This window comes from Paramisgurnus dabryanus, chromosome 14 (genome assembly GCF_030506205.2).
Source record: "Paramisgurnus dabryanus chromosome 14, PD_genome_1.1, whole genome shotgun sequence".
NCBI classification, from domain to species: Eukaryota; Metazoa; Chordata; class Actinopteri; order Cypriniformes; family Cobitidae; genus Paramisgurnus; species Paramisgurnus dabryanus.
The window spans coordinates 32,190,706-32,210,935 of record NC_133350.1 but is presented as its reverse complement, the minus strand read 5'-3'; the positions used below and the strand labels follow the sequence as shown (position 1 = coordinate 32,210,935).

The 20,230-nt window shown below is 41.4% G+C and overlaps 1 protein-coding gene across 1 annotated transcript in view; it reads right to left on the bottom strand.

The window, feature by feature from the left end:
• The window catches only part of lrp1aa (low density lipoprotein receptor-related protein 1Aa), a 263,102-nt gene that overhangs the window by 63,493 nt on the left and 179,379 nt on the right, over positions 1–20,230 (bottom strand). Inside the window, exons 45-55 of the mRNA XM_065265952.2 lie at positions 11,527–11,652; positions 10,887–11,015; positions 10,682–10,801; positions 7,924–8,037; positions 6,933–7,082; positions 6,257–6,379; positions 5,857–5,973; positions 4,742–4,870; positions 3,771–3,893; positions 2,047–2,187; positions 564–754 (exon numbers count right to left, since the gene is read on the bottom strand). Of these exons, the coding sequence (XP_065122024.1) occupies positions 564–754; positions 2,047–2,187; positions 3,771–3,893; positions 4,742–4,870; positions 5,857–5,973; positions 6,257–6,379; positions 6,933–7,082; positions 7,924–8,037; positions 10,682–10,801; positions 10,887–11,015; positions 11,527–11,652 (1,463 nt within the window). The remainder of the gene's footprint in view (positions 1–563; positions 755–2,046; positions 2,188–3,770; positions 3,894–4,741; positions 4,871–5,856; positions 5,974–6,256; positions 6,380–6,932; positions 7,083–7,923; positions 8,038–10,681; positions 10,802–10,886; positions 11,016–11,526; positions 11,653–20,230) is intronic.

Genomic DNA, 20,230 nt, shown 5'->3' with positions numbered 1-20,230 from the left:
AGACCGTGCGGACAGTGCGCGTACAGTCCGCGTACAACAGCGCATGCGCGTGAAAATATTTTGACAGTGCACTCCACTATAAACAATTATACAAATAAAATAGACAGCATTTGCACACACACTATGGTTTTTCTTCTTTAACTTTTACTTCTTCAAAGAACAGAAAGCTCTGGAGCATGTGTGTTTGATTCCTGTTCTTTGTTGTCTTGTTGTTTGTTCTAAACTGTGTTTGCAATGGTGGATCAGTTACTTTTCTTCACCTATCCTAATGTTTTAATGTACTGTAAATGTCACCAAATCAGTGCTGCCCCGATAGCCTGTTAGACTAATAATTTGAATAAGAAATCATTTGTATTGCGTATAGTGTCGAACGCGGCCATCCGCGTGTAGCCGCGGGGAGTATACTCGAAAAGCTGCGCGGACGCGTGCGCGCGCGAGCCGTACGCGGACACGGAAAAAAAGTATACCGCGGCCTTTAGGAGGCTGGGACCTCCAAAGACTGAGTGCTTAAAAGGTCCTAAGAAGGTCACAGCCTTTTATTGGGAGACAGCTATAGTTTTTACCTTAAAGCCAATCTTTAGATCTTCACACAGTTGAGAGCAGCCGCTCAGTTTACTGTTCACACATTCATCAATGAAGCAGTTGAGTTCATCTGTACCATCACCACAGTCATCATTACGATCACACAGTAACGTCTCATTGATGCATCTGCCATTTCCACATGCATATGTCGTCTCATTACACTTTTTTTCAGCTTTGGAGACAAAGGGAGAAAGAAGTGTTAAATGTATTTACCGGTTTATGTCAGACAGATTTTATAATGAATAAACAATAAAATTAATGAACAAACCAGAAATGACCAGTAGTTAGGGTTTCATGTTCCAATGATCTTTAAATCATTGATTATGTGTTTTTATACAACAGTTCTTTCTGGTTCTTGAATCTGATTGGCTAAGAGGCTTGCGATATTCTACTGATAACGGCACAGTAACCGCTTCACCATTTTGTATCATTCCGCCACCTGCTGGTCATTTTAGTATTAGTGATACAGGCTCATCTCTGACTGGAAAAACTGCACGCACACACACTAACGGCACGCACTGTATTTAAACACTCTTCGTGTGTCTCATTGACACTCGTGAATCAGTGTGTGAATCCCAATCGGAAGTGATTATTCCGTCAAAGATCAGCGCTCTTGGATGTTAAAAAAACTTAATAGGAGTAATGTCTTGTCACATCGTGTGGACGATAAACACTTGGAAAGAGGAATGTAAACAATATTTTTTTCTGGAGCGATCTCTCTCCTCAGAATGCGAAAACACCGTGGAACCGCAGGTAAGCACCACAGCTGTTAAATGTGGACATTGATCATTTATTTTATCGTGACGTGACTATTAAAACACGTTATGAGATATCACCACTGATATATTTATAAGCAGCATGCAAAAAACATCTCTCTGACACTTATAAAAAACTGTTTTATATAGTACTGACAAGAATAAAGTCTAATAACAAGCGAGTGCTCGTATCGCGTTAAGATTTAATGGGAAAGCAATAGTAACATTATATAAGTATAGTTTATTAACTTTTACCTCGCGCCAAAACAACAACAACACAAAAGACACTAAATATGAATAAGAAACCAAGTAATAGTTTCATCATGACACCAAATACTGCTGATTTGATCTCATTTTTGACCATCAAATACAGACAGGGCCAACATCAGAGCCAGTTAAAAATGTTAAATGTTAAAAAAATCTCATAATATGACCCCTTTAAACTTTTGTGAAAAAGTTTAAAAGCTGCCTGGCTTTTTAAAAATCGCTGGTTGGGAAAATATATTGCTGGAAAGTATCATTTTTATGGGGCAAGAATAAATCTGAATCACTGGCAGAAACAAAGGCTTACTGTTGAGCTGTGCTTTATGTCAACACAACTGGTATTTGACTGGTTTGTGACTCAAAGACTTCACAGAAACAAACAAATGTTGAAAGTTTTGGAAGAGAGTCAGTAGAGTAATCCAGCAGGTTTAGTGTTTGTTCATACCAGGACTGTTACAGTGAGGATTTTTGGGAGCTTCGTCTGAATGATCATGACAGTCAAACTCTCCGTCACACTCCCAGGACTTCTGAATCAGACAGCGGCCATTATCACAGCGAAACTCATTGGCCTTACAAGCAGGATACTCTACAAAGACATATACAACTCATTATATACTGAAAACAATTCAAAACAGACTTTGGTATATAAAAAAAAAATTAACATCATTTATGTCTTTTGTTTTTTGTTCTTTACAAACACTACGTCAAAACTTTGTAGTATTTTGTATGTTCAAATCATTTTATAATAACATTTTGACGGAATCGGCTATGTTATAATAATGAACAAACATCTGCACACTGACATATTGGGCCCTATCTTGCCACCCAGCGCAATTGACTTTGTCAGTGACGCATGTATCATTCGTATTTTGCGCCGGCGCACAGCGGGGTTTTTCCCTCCACAGATGCACGTCAGCAAACTAGGGAATGAACTTGCGCTCCCTGGGCGGTTCAGCGCAAAAAGGAGGCGTGTTGCGGCGCAAACCATCTCTTATGCTATTTTGCAGTTTCAAAAAACAATTGCGCTACTAACCAAAAAAAACTAGTCTAAAGTCAGTGGCGCGTTGCGCGTGGTTCATTATGCTATTTTAAGGGCGCATGCTTGACCATAATGTATAACGTCATACACTTTGCTTATCTAATCTACACAGATGCAACAGTTATTTTTGCAAATCATAAATTGTTACACTTAAAAATATTAATACACGAGATAAGGGGAATCATAGTGGTGAGCATTGTGGTGATAGTTTTTATTTATTCTCATGCAAATAACGATTAAAATATTTTCATAACTTTGTTGTGTGGCTGTATTACGTTTATTTTATGTAAATAATAGTTAAAATGTTTTCATAAGAAACCTTAATGTATATGAACTTGATTTGTAAGAGTACTTTGGGGTTGGACCTTGCTTGCATTTCTTGGGTCCGATTTCAAAGCCCCCAAACCCTTTTAGCGGTGAGTTTGGACGCAGCGATGTCCTCTGCTGGCGTCAAGTCCTGAGGCAGATCCACCTCCCGTTACACGGCGTGCCCGATTTATGCTGGCAAGCGTGGGATTCCCCCGTACAAGGACGTCGGTCTCCTCGGCTGTGAACCGCTCCTGGCGTGCGCCTGGTAAATCCGTCATAATAATAGCATCCCGCCATGGAACTTGCGCCCTTGCGTTTAAAGGGAATGTTGGCTAGCGTTCTGATTGGTTTATTTGACATTACGCCCAAACCACACCTATGAATAATGAACCTACTTCAGACCAACCCCTTATTGATTTGCGCCCGGCGCAAGAGTTATTTCTCACGCCGGGAAAATAGCAACAGCGCCCAAGATCCGCCCACAAACTCACTTGCGCGTTGCGCTTCGCACTTGCGTTTCAGATCGTTAAAATAGAGCCCATTGAATCAAATGCAATTTCTCAGAAATGCTCTTTCAGATTATTAACATTAATATAAAAAATATGTTTTAAAAATTGGAGTCTTTGATCGTATTACTGTTTGCGAATACAAATATTTTATACAAACAGTAGGGCTTACTTATTACTGTATATTCCTTTTTGTTAAACAGTATTAATAAGTAAGAGATCATGACATCGTACGTATTATTAGAGAAACATAAGAGTTTATTACATCAGCTTTAGCCATAAAATAATGTCTGTGTGAAATAATTGTGAATATACCACACTCCATTGATTCATCAGATCCATCACCACAGTCATTGTCATGATCACACACAAAGTGTTTAGGGATACACTGTCTGTTCTGACACATGAACTCTCCTGCCTTACATGTGTTATTGAACACTGAAAGAGAAAGAGAGAGAGAGAGAAATAACACTATTAATATCATTTCGTTATGCATCTATAAAATATAAAATGTGTTGGTTTGACTAATAATGCTGAGCAACACAACCGCATGATGAGAAATTAGATTTTATATATATTTTTTTTAAGATAAGAAATATGAGTGGTGCTTGGCTATGCAAAAGTCCCATGTCAAAAACGCACACCTATAAATTTCTATGTTATTCTGGTCTCTAAGGGCGTGCCCACATTATCCCAACCAAACCGCTCCTGAGAACGTTTGACCCCCAAAGCCTGGTTCATTTGATGATGGTGATCGCTTTGTACCATGCCCGAGAGCAGTTTGGTTAATCACACCCTGGCCGGCTTGCAGAGGTGGGCTCCGTTCACTTGGGCTCAGTCGCAGAGCGCACATTGTGATCGCAAACCTTCTTAAAAACCTTCCGATGAGCGCATCAGGGTTACGTGAATGTCTGAGCTGCATAAGCGGCAGAACAACTAAGCAATATGATGGCATGTGATAGGGCTGTGGGTCATCGAGCACCAAGCCACACAGAGTAAAAAAGAAAACAGAATTAACATTACGATGGGCTCCAGTGTTTAGAGAGCACTTTACTTCCTTTTCTTCAAAACAATCACATCCTTTAATGAAAGCGTGCCTGAATCGTTCAAAGTACAGTTTGAGTGCGCGCTTCTGGGATAGTAGGGATGGGCAGCAATCGTGCACAGGCACGGTTTGGTTGGATTAGGTGTGAATGTCAGCTTCATTTCTGTAGCAAAACCTAGGATTGGTTTAAATCATAGCAATACATGCAGACAAAGCACATTATTTATTGTGTATGACTAACCACAGCCAGCCTTCACACTTTCGTCAGCTCCATCCGAACAGTCTCTTTCTCCGTCGCACACCCAGTGCTGAGGGACACACTTGTGCGAGTCAGGACACTGGAATGCCTCCGGACTGCACGTCTTATTTTCTGAGGAAATCACATCACTCATAATCATATTAATCATTTTTAACTCTCTTATTCTTAAAATTAGTGTTTTCTCATCATCTCTTATCTAAGAGGAAAAAATTTCTGTGCCTCTGAAACAAAATCTCTCTTTAATGCTTAGGCAACTAACATTATGTGGGTTATCATTAAGGGACATTCCACTTTTTTGAAAATATGCTCATTTTCCAGCTCCCCCAGAGTTAAACATTTGATTCTTACCGTTTTGGAATCCATTCAGCTGATTTCCGGGTCTGGCGCTAGCACTTTTAGCATAGCTTTGCATAATTCATTGAATCTGATTAGACCATTAGCATCGCGCTTGATACAACTCTCAAACTGGCATAATAATCAGTGACTGCTGATGTAACATGGCTGCAGCAGGCGTAGTGATATTACGCACTGCCAGAAAATAGTCCCCTTGGTTACTTTCAATAGCAGGGGACTATTTTGGGGCAGTGCATTATATCACTACGCCTGCTGCAGTCATGTTACATCAGCAAAGTCCTTGATTATTACGCCAGAATGAGAGTATATTTCCTAACCATATCTGCCTAGAAAATTTTTATTTTCTTTGGGTCTTACTACACGATGTAACTACAGAAAGTCAAGTCAAGAGATTCAAGTTTTAAATAGGAAAAATATAGAAACTCTTTGGTTATTTTTTAGCGCTATGCTAATGGCCTAATTAGATTCAATGGATTGTGCTAAGCTATGCTAAAAGTGCTAGCGCCAGACCCGGAGATCAGCTGAATGCATTCCAAAACGGTAAGAATGAAATGTTTAACTCTAGGGGAGCTGGAAAATGAGCATATTTTTAAAAAAAGTGGAATGTCCCTTTAATAATAGCTCACTTTTTATACATTAATAAATCCTACATTATTGCCTGCTGATTAATCTGTTTTATTTGATATTATAAAGTATGACATGACAGAAGTGAAAGTGAATGTTATTGAAGGATCTGGACTCACTGCATTTGCTGTCCTCATCTGAGGCGTCTCCACAGTCATCTGTCCCATCACAAACCCAGCTGTTGGAGATACAGCGATGATTCATGCACTCAAACTCCATCGCTGAGCAAAACTTATCTGAGTAAGTCAAGATTTGAGTGATTAGTTAATTATTAAAAGCACCCTTTATGAAAACATGTGAGCATTATTTTCGATTAATCCAAAGTAGGCAATTATTTCTCTTTTACCACGGTTACCACAGACTTTGCTCTGGTGGTTATTTTAAGAAATTTGACAGGGTCAGGTGTGCGTTTATCAAAAAATAATGCATACCTGTGGTGCATTTCTCAACCAATCAGAAACATTCAACAGCCCTGTGGAATAAATTAGAATAGATGTGTGTGTGTTGTGTGTTACTCACTGCAGTGTGCCTCATCATCTCCGTTCTCACAGTCATTCTCTTTGTCACAGGTCCAGCTCATAGGGATGCAGCGGCCATTGGAACAGGTGAAAAAGTTGGACGGACACTTTCTCTTCGTCTTATCTAAAGAGACAGTCATTTGCATTCAGCTGATCTGCTTTTATTTTCTTCATGCCTTATATCTTCTTTTTGCCACACCTGCCAATGGCCGTTGACTTGAGAAAATGTACTGGCCATAAATATATTTTTCTGGCCATCTGCACTGACTAAACATATTTAAAGGGATAGTTCACGCAAAAATCGTCTTTAGCAAAGCAAAACATTTGTTATTTTCGACGAGGTAATTGTTCCAGAATTCATTTTAGCCACTAGCCATACCATTAAACAAACAGAGACCAGAAGTTAAATTCTGTCCAGACACATAACCACAATAACGCACATACAAACCGTCTATACTGTATATTTAGTAGTAAGCTAGTATTCAAAACAAAAAAAAATAGCTCATGTCTATATGCTTAGTGGTTAGCGAATATTTAGCAGACTATTAAAATACTTCACTAAACAATTATAGACAACAGAATTTGATTCTCTTTCAATTTCATGGGGTCTTACAAATGCTGCCCATGTAGGTGTCTCACTAAATGCAAAAGTGCACAAAGTATGGAAGTACGTTAACCTGGACAGTTTCTTTCATCTGAGAAATCTCCACAGTCGTTCGACCCGTCACAGACCCACGTCGGGGAATAACACAGTGAAGTAAACTCACAGCGCTGATAGGTGACCCCCTTCACACCCAGACGAAAATAACTGGAACAATCAGCAGCCGCTGGACAACAAGACATACATGATTTAGAAATAAAGGAGGAGTAAGATTAAGATCAACATTAATTTATCTATTAAAACATTTCTATGGGAATCTGTGCCTATTTACACCTATGAGGTCAGACACGGATGTTGAACAGAAAGGCCTGGCTCATAATCTCGGTGGTCATGCAGTTGCTCTGTCATTTTTGTATGGAATAGGCTGTGTACTCCTGTGTAGCTCAATGGTAGAGCATTGCGTTAGCAGGCCATAAGGTCATGGGTTTGAATCCAGGGACCACACATTGATAAAACATTTATTTCTTGTAAAGTCGCTTTGGATAAAAGCATCTGCCAGATGCATAAAAAAGCCCATTCCACACATTCTTGTGCTTACATTAATCCCAGCCTAAGTTTGGCCTCTGCATGGGCTTAAGTTTTTTGGCTGAGTTGCTGTGGTCCCTAATGCTTCCACTTTTCAATAATACCACTAACAGTTGACCATGTAATATCCAGCAGAGATGAACTTTGGTGGTCACTCAACTCTTCGTGAAAGTTGTGTTGATGGATTTTTTTTTTTTGCTTTAGCTTTAACAACGCCCTTCAGCTATGACTTTTCCACAAAAATTAATGTGTGACCCTGCATGTGTAAACCCAGCTAAAGTCTTTTTTTTTTGATTTACTCTTTTCTACATATTGTCATGTCATATATTGAAATTATAGTGAAATTAACAGTTGAAATCAAACGTTGATGCTTGTTCTCTCAGAATTAGATTTTGAGACTTTAGACTGGTTTTCACAGGCAGGGTCACAATGTTTAAATTTAGGAAATATAGGCATTTTCTGGTATTTTGGAGGGAACTTACGGCAGTTCATTTCATCGCTGGCATCATCACAATCCAACACCTGGTTACAGCGACTGGAGTTGGACACACACAATCCATCTCTACACTGAAACTGATCCGCTGTGCATGCTGTTGCTATTGAAACACACACATATATATACACAGTATATTAAAAGCCATCAAAAGACATTTATAAGAAACAGGTCCCTTTGGTTATGAATGCCATTTACGTGCTCACCAGAATTCATCACCAAAGAGCTATGAGGTATGTTCATGGTTAATAAAGCAATAGGAGACTCTTCGTTGGTCCATTTGGTCAGATTGCTTTCACACTCAGGGTGTTTTCACATAGTTTGTTTTAAAAGAACCAAATCCAGTTTACTTAAAGTGAACCAGAAAAGAAACCGGAGAAAAGAAACTTAGACCCCAGCTTTCTGTGCAGCAGTTGATACTGACACATGTCAAAATGAAAGGTGAAGCGGACCGGTACCTCATTGCTTTCACATGTCAAAAAAAATCAAATCACATAAAAACCCAAAAAGCGAACCGTACTCAGACCACCTCAGATTTTTGTGGTTTGATTTCTATTTGGGTCCTTTAAGGGGGGTCTGAGTACTTGGTTTGTTCACATATATACACTGAACTGCTCCAAGAGCATTTGGACCCCTCAAACCGAACCGCTCTAATGTTTGTTTGAAAGTGAGCTGAGACCACCTCATTCAGGAGGTCTTGAAGCAATTGTTTTGGTGCAGATCCGAGCGCGTTTGCTGAAACAAGGGAGAAAATGCACCAGGTCCGAAACAAAGGCTCAGGTCTGAAAACCCCAATAGAAGTTAATCTCATAATGCCCAGATCACAATCTATTAAACACAAAAACCTTTACTTTTCAAAACGTTCTTTTTTTCAAGCAAATGTTTTCTCTTAATTGACGAGATAACTCTTCGTCAATTAAGAGAAAACATTTGCATGAAAATAACATGTTCCTGATGACAATACCGAGATTATCCACTAGATGGCACACTTAAAAAAACTGAAGCAAGGTAAGGAAAGAGGTAAAGGGATAGTTTAACCAAAAATGAAAATTTTGTCATCATTTCTTCATCCTCATGTTGATCTTAACCACTATGAGTTTCTCTGTTGATTACTAAAGAAGATAATTTGATAAATGGTGGTAACACGCAGTTGACAGTACCCATAGTAGGAAAAAATAAAGAAGTCAATTTTCTGCTTACCATAATTTATCAAAATATCAGAGAAACAGTTTAACAGAGAAACTCATATCAGTTCAGAAAAAACTGTGCTGTTTCTGCAGTACAGTAGTCTAATGAATGTAAATCTTAATGGTCCAAAAAACAGGCTTTAATTCTTGCTTTTAAAGGTGCAGTCAGGGAGTTTTAGTGGTGAGACTGTGAATTGCTAGCCTGGGTGCCAGATGATCTTAGCCCCGCCCACAACATTTTGAGGAAGGGAAGATCGGACTGGCGTTTCTCTGTTGAGGAGCTACTATGCTAGTCCCAAAGCTGGTCAACCAATCAAATTGTCAGGGCGGGTTTTATGCAATGATGGACAGATGATCAACAGTAACGTAATCAAACACATCACCAAAGAGCGCGTGTGTTGAATCTATTTACAACGAAATGGCTGCCGCTGTAGAATTCAGATGTGTGGATTCTGACATTGAGTCTGTTCTAAAAGATATCAACAGAGCATTGATTTTAAAAGAGGAACAGAGAAACGCAATCAAGGCATTTGTTGAACGAAAAGATGTATTTGCCGTCCTTCCTACAGGATTCGGCAAAAGTTGGTCGCACTTGTGGAGGACAAAGTTAAAGAAGCAACTGAAATGGGTATCATGGCGATTCAACTCGACGTGCACGAAAGCCTGGAATCGTGGCTGCTGAATAAGTGGAGGGACATGCTAGGCTCTAATATTTTTCAAGCCAACGTAATGGGTACCGTTGTGGATGAAGTTCACCTAACGTACAAATGGTAAGAAATAGTCTTACTGTATGACTTAGTAAATACTTAATGTTGTGATATAAATGAAATGTTGTAAACATAGTAGGTGTTGATGTACGTTCGCTAACTCAGACTTAGTATAATCGCAATGTTAGTGTCATTGTAGCAAAATAACTAGCAGTTCAGTCAGGCTGCAAAAGACGTCATTTCAACATACGTCACGCACTCCGTTGCTCTGATTGGTCGTAGTTCTATCCAATTGAGTGCAGAGGCATTTTTCGGTTGAGACACGCCTCATAATCATAGCCCAATGGAGCGGTATCAGACTCAAATTCTGACTAGAATTGAGTATGACAACGTCAGGCTAGTGAATTGCAACAAATGGCTCAGTCTAAAGGTAACTTATCATTTTCGAAATGCATATTGAAGCTACGGTAGCCCTCACAGGACAAACATGTCGTCGTCGGAGACGTGTGTAGTGACAAAATGCTCTCTGTAGAGCAGTTTGTCCGTTTAGGGCTACTGTAGAAACATGACGGCGACTTCCATGTAAGTGCACTCCCGATGTATCTAGATAAAACGGCTCTACTAAGGTAATAAAAACATACCTGTTTATTATGTTATGTCTTTACACACCACTGAAAACATAGTTATGTATATTATATTCCATTCCTATCAATAGATCCTCCTAGATTTTAGAAATTGCACCTTTAATATTGGTTTGAAAGACATAGTTTAGAAATTTCCCATAAATGTATTATTGAAAATTCTTTGCTGTGCATGTGCTGTATCATTGCAAGTGTTTAGTGTATAATCTTACCATTACAGAAGAGTTCATCTGAGTTATCACCGCAATCATCTCGGCCATTACACCAGGATCTGTGACTGACACAGCGTCCATTGACACAGCGCTTATAGGCCTTCTTACACACACGATTAGCTAAACACACACGCAGAGAGTGTAAGAACATCTCATAGCAGGCATTCAGATGTTACATAAACACAGACAGACGGAGTAAACTCACTGCAGTACGACTGCTTCTCATCAGATTTGTCTTTGCAGTGGGCCATGCCGTCACACGTGAGCGTGTATTTGATACAGTCTCCATTTCCGCACTCAAAGTCATCCATACTGTTACATGATGTGTTCTGAGCTGAGAAACATAACATCACTGTTAACACAGCATCCATTCAAATCACAACCAGTTCTTCTTGCTCTTAACATGCAAGAACTTTTCTGGTTAAGATACAAAGTAAATCATATTGTGCTGTAAATTGAAGTGGTGTGATGATGGCATTGCTCCCATTTAAATGAATAGTTCACCCCAAAATGAAAATGAACCCATACTCACTTACCCTGAAGCCATACTAGTTGTATGTGTTACTAACAGTCTGTGTTATTTTAAATAATACCCTTACCAGGCATGGCTTATCTATATGGGCAAGTGGGACGGTGCCCCACCAAAATATTAATCCACTTGAAACTATAGAACTCTATATAACAGTCTATATAAGAGTTATGTCTACTGTTAAAAATCTATTTACAGTAACTCAGAACACTGAATTAATTAACTAAATGCTGTGTCTTAACGACAATACATGAATGTATAGGTACATACTGGACTCATATATGAGAATGTATGTAATTGGTGGACAGCATCTCACCTATGCAGGTGTTGTCCACTAGCAGTTTCCTCTCGCCGCGGCAGCTACAGTTAACTCGTCCGTCTGATGTCAGCAGACACAGGTCCTGACAGCCCCCATTATTCACCCGACAGGACGAGAACTCACCTGGCAAACACACACATCTATTGAAATCTACTGTTCCCAGTAAGAGCTTGTCATTGAGATGTCAAAAACACATCATGTACACTCTTTATGCACCTTTTTATGAAACTCTAATACAAACACAAAAAATTAACATTCACTGCCTGTCTGCACAGACAGATGTAAACAGTCCCAGCACTCACAGCAGGTGTACAAAGCAATCTGACACGTTTCAGATGAGATTGATCTGCAGTTTACAAGCCATATAAGCAGGTAGCTGTATAATAGCTGGAGAAGCTCCACATATATTGCATATATTTAGCATAAAAATGGCAGCTTATTTGGATAAAATTTCGACATCTTTTAATAAGAAAGCTGTAAAAACTATTAACATTTGTAAGTTATTCAATCTTTTACTTTAATTTGCTTGTAAAATTCCCTTCTCTGTTTTTTTGTTTGTTTTTTTACCCCTCCATGATCTTAATGTGAATTTCTTCTTGACTCTCTGAACTTATCTGATGATTTCTTATGTTTATTACTTGAAAATGATTATATGTCGCTGTATCTTTCTTTTTGATTGCAAGAAAAAAAGAAAAATGGCAGCTTTACCGTATTTTCCGGACTATAAGTCACACTTTTTTTTAATAGTTTGGCTGGTCCTGCGACTTATAGTCAGGTGCGACTTATATGTCAAAATTAATTCAAACTGACTAACATTAACCAAAGGAAAACATTACCATCTACAGCCAAGAGAGGGCGCTATATGTTGCTCCGGTTGCCTACCCCTGAAAAAAACTGTAAACTGAAACATTAACTTAAAGACAATCGAGAAAGACTTAACAAACAAAATGCCCCCCAAAAAAATAATAATTTTGTAAATAAATGTGACTTATAGTCCAGTGCGACTTATATATGTTTTGTCCTCTTCATGACGCATTTTTTGACTGATGCGACTTATACTCAGGAGAATACGGTAATTTGTTTTGAATAAGGTTGATTTGTTTACCACAACATTGAATCACCATCATTTAAGGTGGTGAAACAAATTGTACTATGGTGCATTTCATAAATAAAATATGTTAATTTTGCACAACAATAATGAAGTTTTTATTTTTTTTGCATTATATGGTAATAAAAAATTGGGGTGAGGGTGTTTAATTGTTATGAAAATATGCACAATGCAAACATTTGAACTGTATATTAGTATTTATTGGTAGTGTTTACCTCTCAATATAAACGTAGAATATTTAGTAGAATATTTATCAAGTCATTACTGCTGCACCCTTAAAGGGCACCTATTATTCAAAATCCACTTTTACACGGTGTTTTTACATAATTGTGTGTTGGCAGTGTGTGAACACAACCACACTACCATAAAAAAATCCACTCACTTTTTTAATCCCAAAGCAGTTTCATTAGACATGCCTTTTTGATTCTCTTATCAATGGGAGGTCACATTGATAAAGCCCCGCCCACTTACAGTCCTGCTTCATCATAGTTTTCACCCTAAGCAAGTTGTACTCTGTCTACTAGACACTATTATCTCAGACTGTATTAATCAGATCTATTTAAACTGAAAGTACTCACTGTCTGCTTGAAAGGAGTGAGGAGCTGTAGCTCATTTGCCTTTAAAGGTACAACAAATAAAATGCCACCCAAATAGGAGCATTTTGGACATGCTATAATAAATGATCTGTGAGGGATTTTGAGCTGAAACTTCACAGACACATTCTGGGCACACCTGGGACTTATATTACATCTTGTAAAAATACCATAATAGGTGCCCTTTGAGAAGTTTATATGAAAATAATCTGCCTTATTATTGTCTAACTGCCTCATAGCAGTTTAGGTCACTTTGTCAATCAGTAGGTCAGGTTAGGTGGCTAAATAATAAACAGTTGAAACAGTAATTGTTGGTACTGATGATCTGTAAAACATAAAAATCCTGTTTAAAGTGAAACAGATATTACTGCAAGATTTTTTAGCCTAAATTAAAAACTATTTGACTATTTGTTAACATTAACCAGTCCGAGTAGCACAAGACATAAAATGAGTGGAATGAGAGATGTTAAATTGGAGGTCTGCTATTGTTGGCAGAGGCAGTCTTAACATAGAGCCATAGGTAGGCGGCTGCTTGGGGCCCCTTACATGCGGTCATATTTGGGGGCCCCCAACCAACCTAATAAATAAATAAAACCCTTCTCATCATGAACACTTCAAAAGCATTGTAAATTGTATTAATATTCTTAAGAAATACATTGGAACTTTGAAATAGTAGTTAAAATGTCCAGTTCATGTTTATCTGTCACTACACATATACACCCCCTTCTTTCACAATGAAATTGATTAGTCCGTAATGGTGCACACTTCGCAGCGCGAAAGATAAACACAGAGTGACAGGAGGACTGGGAAAGTACACGAGCAAAGACGAATCAAGATAAATATAAACGCGAAAATGGGGATTTGGTGAGTGAACTGCCTTGTTCTGCTAGTAATAGCCTTAGCCCTATACTGATAAAAATTATTTTGTGGTGAAGTTAATAACGTTACTACTGAAAAAATTTTATGTTGGTAATGTTTTCGTCCACTAGGTGCTGTTGAGTCTTAATTTGGCAACAACTTTCTCCATGTTTCAGCAAATGGAATGATTTTTGGTGATAAATCTTATTTTCACACATATTTTTGGAAAATGCTTTGAATTTTTTTCAAAAACTCAACAATACACTGTGAGCAAATTCACAACCATTTTGTTATGTTTTTGAAGAAAACATCCACTAAATTAAACTGCTGTAAAAATCTGATAAATATTTGTTCCCTTTCAATACGGTTCACTTCGCATTGCGTCAGTTAGCTGACGCTATGGGGGGAAACTCCTGTTTACTCCGTGACTGAAGCCTATTGGTTAACGTCTGTACAAAGTACAGACCAATGACGTTTGAACCCGCGCGCGGGAGGAACGCGTCCCTATATAAGCGCGGTTCAATCGTCAGGAGCTCATTATTTTCTCCTTCAGCGCGAACCTCTCGCTGCTCCGAAGAAAAGAAGAAGCCTTACCTCGCCGTTGACAAAAGCCCTGCAGCGGAGTCCAGGCCTAGCGTCTTCCCCTGCCGTTTTCCGGCTGAGAACCGAAGATAGCAGAGTCCAGGTCTAGCGTCTTCCCCTGCCGCTTTCCGGCCGAGAACCGAAGATAGCCTTCGCTTGCCGTGGTACGAGCCCTGTGCAGCGGACACGCCTGACGAGGTCTCCCCTGCGGCCGCCCGGTAAGATCAATATTTTTAATATAAAGCTATAAGCTAAAAGAGCAGGCGCTGTTGTAATAGCGTCCAGCACAGCGGCTCGGTGAGCCTCTCTGCTATGAATTTCCTCCGAGCGCGTTACCGGTCTGGCACCTCCCACGCCGGGACCGCGCTTATGCTTTGGTTGTCTTATCCATGTTTCGTGCTCCCCCTGCTGTTCCTCTCTCGCCGGGATGAACACACGGCGAGCCATGAGACTAGATGGATGCATAGACAAGCACACACGGACTAACCCCCCCTGTGTTCTGTCACACCGCAACCGTTCATGCTTACAGAGTCCCTTCGCTCCTCTCAAATTCAGTGGCGAGATCTCTGGCACATATATTAATCCCCCGAGTGCATCGGGTGATACCGTCACGACGCATGGCTGTTCTGTCTGTGTTGCTGCTCCCCTCTGCCGTTCCTCTCTTGTTGAGATGAACAAGCGGGGAACCGTAGACCTGGATAGATGCATACGACAAGCAAACACGGGCGGTCTGCCCCTGTCTCTGTCATAGCACAGCCACTCGTGCTCCACGCTCGCGGAGTCCCTCGCTCCTTTCCCCACAGTGGTGAGGTCTCTTAACGGCTTAGCTAGCACGCGGTATTACGGCTCGCTGCCTCTAAATGCAGCTGTCCAGTGTTCAACGATTACAGAGCTTCATGCCCCTCCCCTCTGGAGCGGCGCGATCTCATTCGTCTGCTCGATAGGGCCGATTCGCCGCTATTGGAGCACCAAGAACACTCATTATAAGAGAGCTTCATGCCCCTCCCCTCCTGGAGCGGCACGATCTCATTCGTCTGCTCGATAAGGCGGACACGCCTCTATTGGAGCGCTAAAACACTTATTATAGAGCTTTACTGGCCTGAGCCGATCTCACTTCAGATAGCTCATTTTTCGTCTGACTGGTAATTTCTCTCTGGTTTAGACGGAATCAGAGGCAGAACAAATTTGTTTATAATATACTGAGGCCCGAATACCTCCCTTTATTCAGTCCCGTCCTATATCAGTGCGCTGAATATTGGTACATTCTTATATATATATACCCGGTTTTTCTGCCCTTTTAATAAACGGCAAAACCGCGGGCCTCACGGCAGACTTCCTCTCTGCGATGGGTTCAGTCTGACATTAAACCACCTAGACATACTGCTCTGCTCCGTGAGCCGTTCGGTCACCGTCACTACTGAGGCTTGTGCACCTGAACGGCTGAGCTCTGGTCTCCGCAGCACAGCTGCATCAACAGAGAACGAAACTGTCTGGGAGAAAAGGGGTTATGTCGCGCCTCGGCTGGACTGCCCTGTAATGTTTTCTGTGTGCTGTTTATCCAAACATACTGTGTAATACTGTCGGCTATGCGACCTCACTATAGTGGCGAACGGTATTTAATTCCTCTAAAAAGAGTAATTTCCGTGCTTACTATACTGTGTATTGACACCCACGGTTGTACGGTGTCTCTAAACACTTTATCGCCTTACTGACAAGCAATCAGTAATACGCACACACGGTCCGCTGTCCATAATTCTATCGACGCTAGCCGAAAACACCCCGGTTTGGCCATATACTGTGTATTGACACCCCACGACTGTACGGTGTCTCTAACACCTTTCTGCCAAATTCGCTCGCAGCCCACCTCAGTTTCTCCGCTACGATGCTGATGGCGCAAACGAGCACGGTCTTACGGCTGTTATTCTCTCTTCCTAGAGGAAGGACAGCCTCAGACTTTTGCATGGCTCCAAGCGTTTGAATCGCGCCCTCTCCGGACGGCCACTCAAAGGCTTACAGCCAAGCGGTTTATGACGTTTTTCGGCCATATAGCTGATTTATATTAGCGGATCCGAAGACGCTCACACCTCCGCTCCAATACTCGGAGATATTAAGGGTAATATCAACCTCAAGTGAGCTTGCTACCCGCCACAATAAGTTTCAAAGCTTAAAGCGCGCGCACAGTCAGACGCGCGCGGCATCTCGTTTAAGACGGGCACACGTACCCCTCTAACGAGCCTCAGAAAGCTGAATATCGTGGCATTCTGTTCATAAGTCCACTTCAGTTTGACTAAGCAAAGGTCCCGCCCCGAGCTGACGGCCGGGAAGCTTGCTTAAGTTACACACGGCTGCATGAAGTGCTGTCATTACGAGCTAGCCCAGCATTTGCTGTGGGTTGAACACGCTTTACGACGGCAATCAGCCTTCGGCGCGTGGAACGCCGTTTGTCTCATATAAATCACCTTGTACTGTGAATACGGTACATTATGAGGATGATTTAGCACTGCAGCACTCTCGACCGTGTTATTGTGATAATGCGGTCGGGCAATCTACGGTGGTTTCATTATTTACCGAACCAGACTGAGATCTCGCCCCCTGAACAAGCTGACGAGTCATCTCCTTTATAAACTCATTGCATCGCTTTATAAGCTATGTTCAATCAGAGTGATACGCATCTCATGCTTAAACTACCAATATTAACCCATTACGATGGGCGTGCGGAGATGGCATCCGTGGGACACGACCTACATTACGTGCCTTATGACACATTGACACAAGCTGCTAGGACCCCTTTCACGAGGCGTCCTTATGCAAAGTCTGATCCATTCTGTCTAGTGACATTTGAAAGTCAAAACCCCCCGCGAATCGCCGGTGGAACACTTTTCTCCTCACTACAGAGGCACGGCGGCTCTCTCCCCTACCTATATCTATGTGGCCGTGATAACAGCGAACCACGCTTTTACGACCGACCATTCATTTAATTCACAAGCCTGTCATCTCTCAGATGCGGACGGCGGCGGTAACAGCGAACCATGCTTTTACGGCTGGCCATTCACTTTATTCATAAGCCTGTCATTTCTCAGATGCGGACGGTGCCCGAGGCACAGCGCTCTGGAACTGTCCAAGGTCCTGTATGACACATACGTCTGACGTACATCAGACGATCAGCTGTTTATCTGCGTCACAGATCACTCACTAGAGCACCTGTCAATACAGGCTATTTATGGATCGTTGACGTTATCACCTCCCGTGACAATTATGCTCACTTGTCTTAGAGCATGGGCATGGTCTTAGAGGTTTCTCATTTGACAATTGTGACACGGCCGGCTGGTCCCCGCCGTCCACGTTGTCAGTTTACAGCTTCGACATCCCTGCTTCGCGCACTACTGAGGTTTGTTGCATTAAAGGTGCGCCCATTAGCTCACCTGTATGCACGATATGGGTTTTAATTATATGCGTCCACCGTGCGCTTAGAGAAGCTCACATGTACACGCTATAACATTTTGGTATACAATAAGATGCGCTTGGGAAAGCTCACCTGTATACACAGCTGTGTTATGCTTTGTGACACATACATTGTTGTTCATCTGTGTACGTTCACGGTGCGTTGGGTGCCCACCGTTTACGTTCATCAATCATATCTGTACACATTCACGGCGCGTTGTGTGCACTGATTTATCTATACGCATTCACGGTGCACTGAAGAGTTCACCCGTGTGCGCACAATTTATTATCAGAACACATGACGGCGCGCTTGAGAATCTTGCCGGCCTGTGCATTATAACACTCTGATTCATCTATATGCATTCACGATGTATTCAAGTGTTCACCTGTGCCCGTGCAATTTATAGTCAATACACATTTACGGCGCGCTTGGAAAGCTCACCGATCTGTGCACTATAATACTACCTATATGCATCCCGATGCGCTCGAGGGTGCACCGGGGTTCACACTATTGTGGTATCTGTATAATCCCACGCTACGAACCGTTCTGCCGCATATTATAGTCAGATCGGCCGTTCGTGAGCTTCGCAGATCACTCACTACGTATGTCTGTTGCTAACAGTGGTTATTTAGATGGATCGTTGAAACCATCGCACTGGCTCACGCCCCTCTATGAGCTATGTCCTATATAGAGCCCACTCTGTGCGAGTTTGGCTTCTTCATGAACTTGGTCTACAGGGGTATCTATATCTATATTTAATATCTGCTACGCGGCCGGCTGGTCTTCGCCGTCTACGTTGTCAGATTGTACAGCTTAGACGTCCCTGCCCTACGAGCGCAGGTTCTCTCGGCTCAATCATGCACGCTCATGCGTTTTATGTGTACACCACGGTGCGCTCAGCGAGCTCACCAACGTGACTCTGAGTTTACTTATCTCGCACAGCCGCGGCGCGTACCTCGCCGTCTTGTGCTATGTTATGTGCCCCCGGTGCGTTTAAAACCCCACCGTGTGCGTGTCAACAATTTATATGGTGCTTACACATTTGCTTTTAAAGCTGTGAATATGCCGGGTATAGGGCCACACGCAGTGTCTCTCCGGTAAGGCACTTCAGTACGTTGTGTATGCACGGCGTGATGGGATTACGTTCCCCCATAGCGTCAGCTAACTGACGCAATGCGAAGTGAACCGTATTGAAAGGGAACGCTTAGGTTACTCACGTAACCCCGGTTCCCTGAAATAACGGGAACGAAGCATTGCGTCTCTTGCCGTGCTACAAACGTCTACGCAGCGAGTGTTATTCGGCTGCGCGCTTCAGTCGAATAATAATGAGCTCCTGACGATTGAACCGCGCTTATATAGGGACGCGTTCCTCCCGCGCGCGGGTTCAAACGTCATTGGTCTGTACTTTGTACAGACGTTAACCAATAGGCTTCAGTCACGGAGTAAACAGGAGTTTCCCCCCATAGCGTCAGCTAACTGACGCAATGCTTCGTTCCCGTTATTTCAGGGAACCGGGGTTACGTGAGTAACCTAAGCGGTTTCAATTTTTTTGCATAAATCTGTTAATCACCACCAGTCCTGATTAAAACTGCTAAATGTTTATTAAAAATTATTTATTTTTAAACTTACTCAAAACTGATTTGGGAAAACACACATACAATTACTTATTTTCAATATAAGAAGTGATTGCGGACTGGATTTTTTACCTTTTATCACAGTCTTGAGCATGTGAAAGATAAGGAGCAAGACTGGCTGATGCATTGCTAGTTTTTGTGCAGCATCAGATTAAATTTCTTCTCCCTCATTTACTGTTTGTGGCTTTTTTTTTGCCCTATTGACTAATATTATCTATTGGTTTGTGTTCTCTTTCTATATTCAATTTAGAGTAAAAAAAAATTTCATATAACTTTAAAAAAACTTTTTATAGATCGGATAAGGGGGCCCCACACATACTTAGCCTTGGTCCCCCAATTTGCTAAATACGCCACTTTGTTGGAAAGGTTTGAGGGGCTTATGAGAAATGGTTTTATCAGTCATAACGAAAGACATTGATTTTGTGTCACATTGTAGAGTTGATCTCACTTCTGTCACAAACTCAGATTACATCTGGCACATACT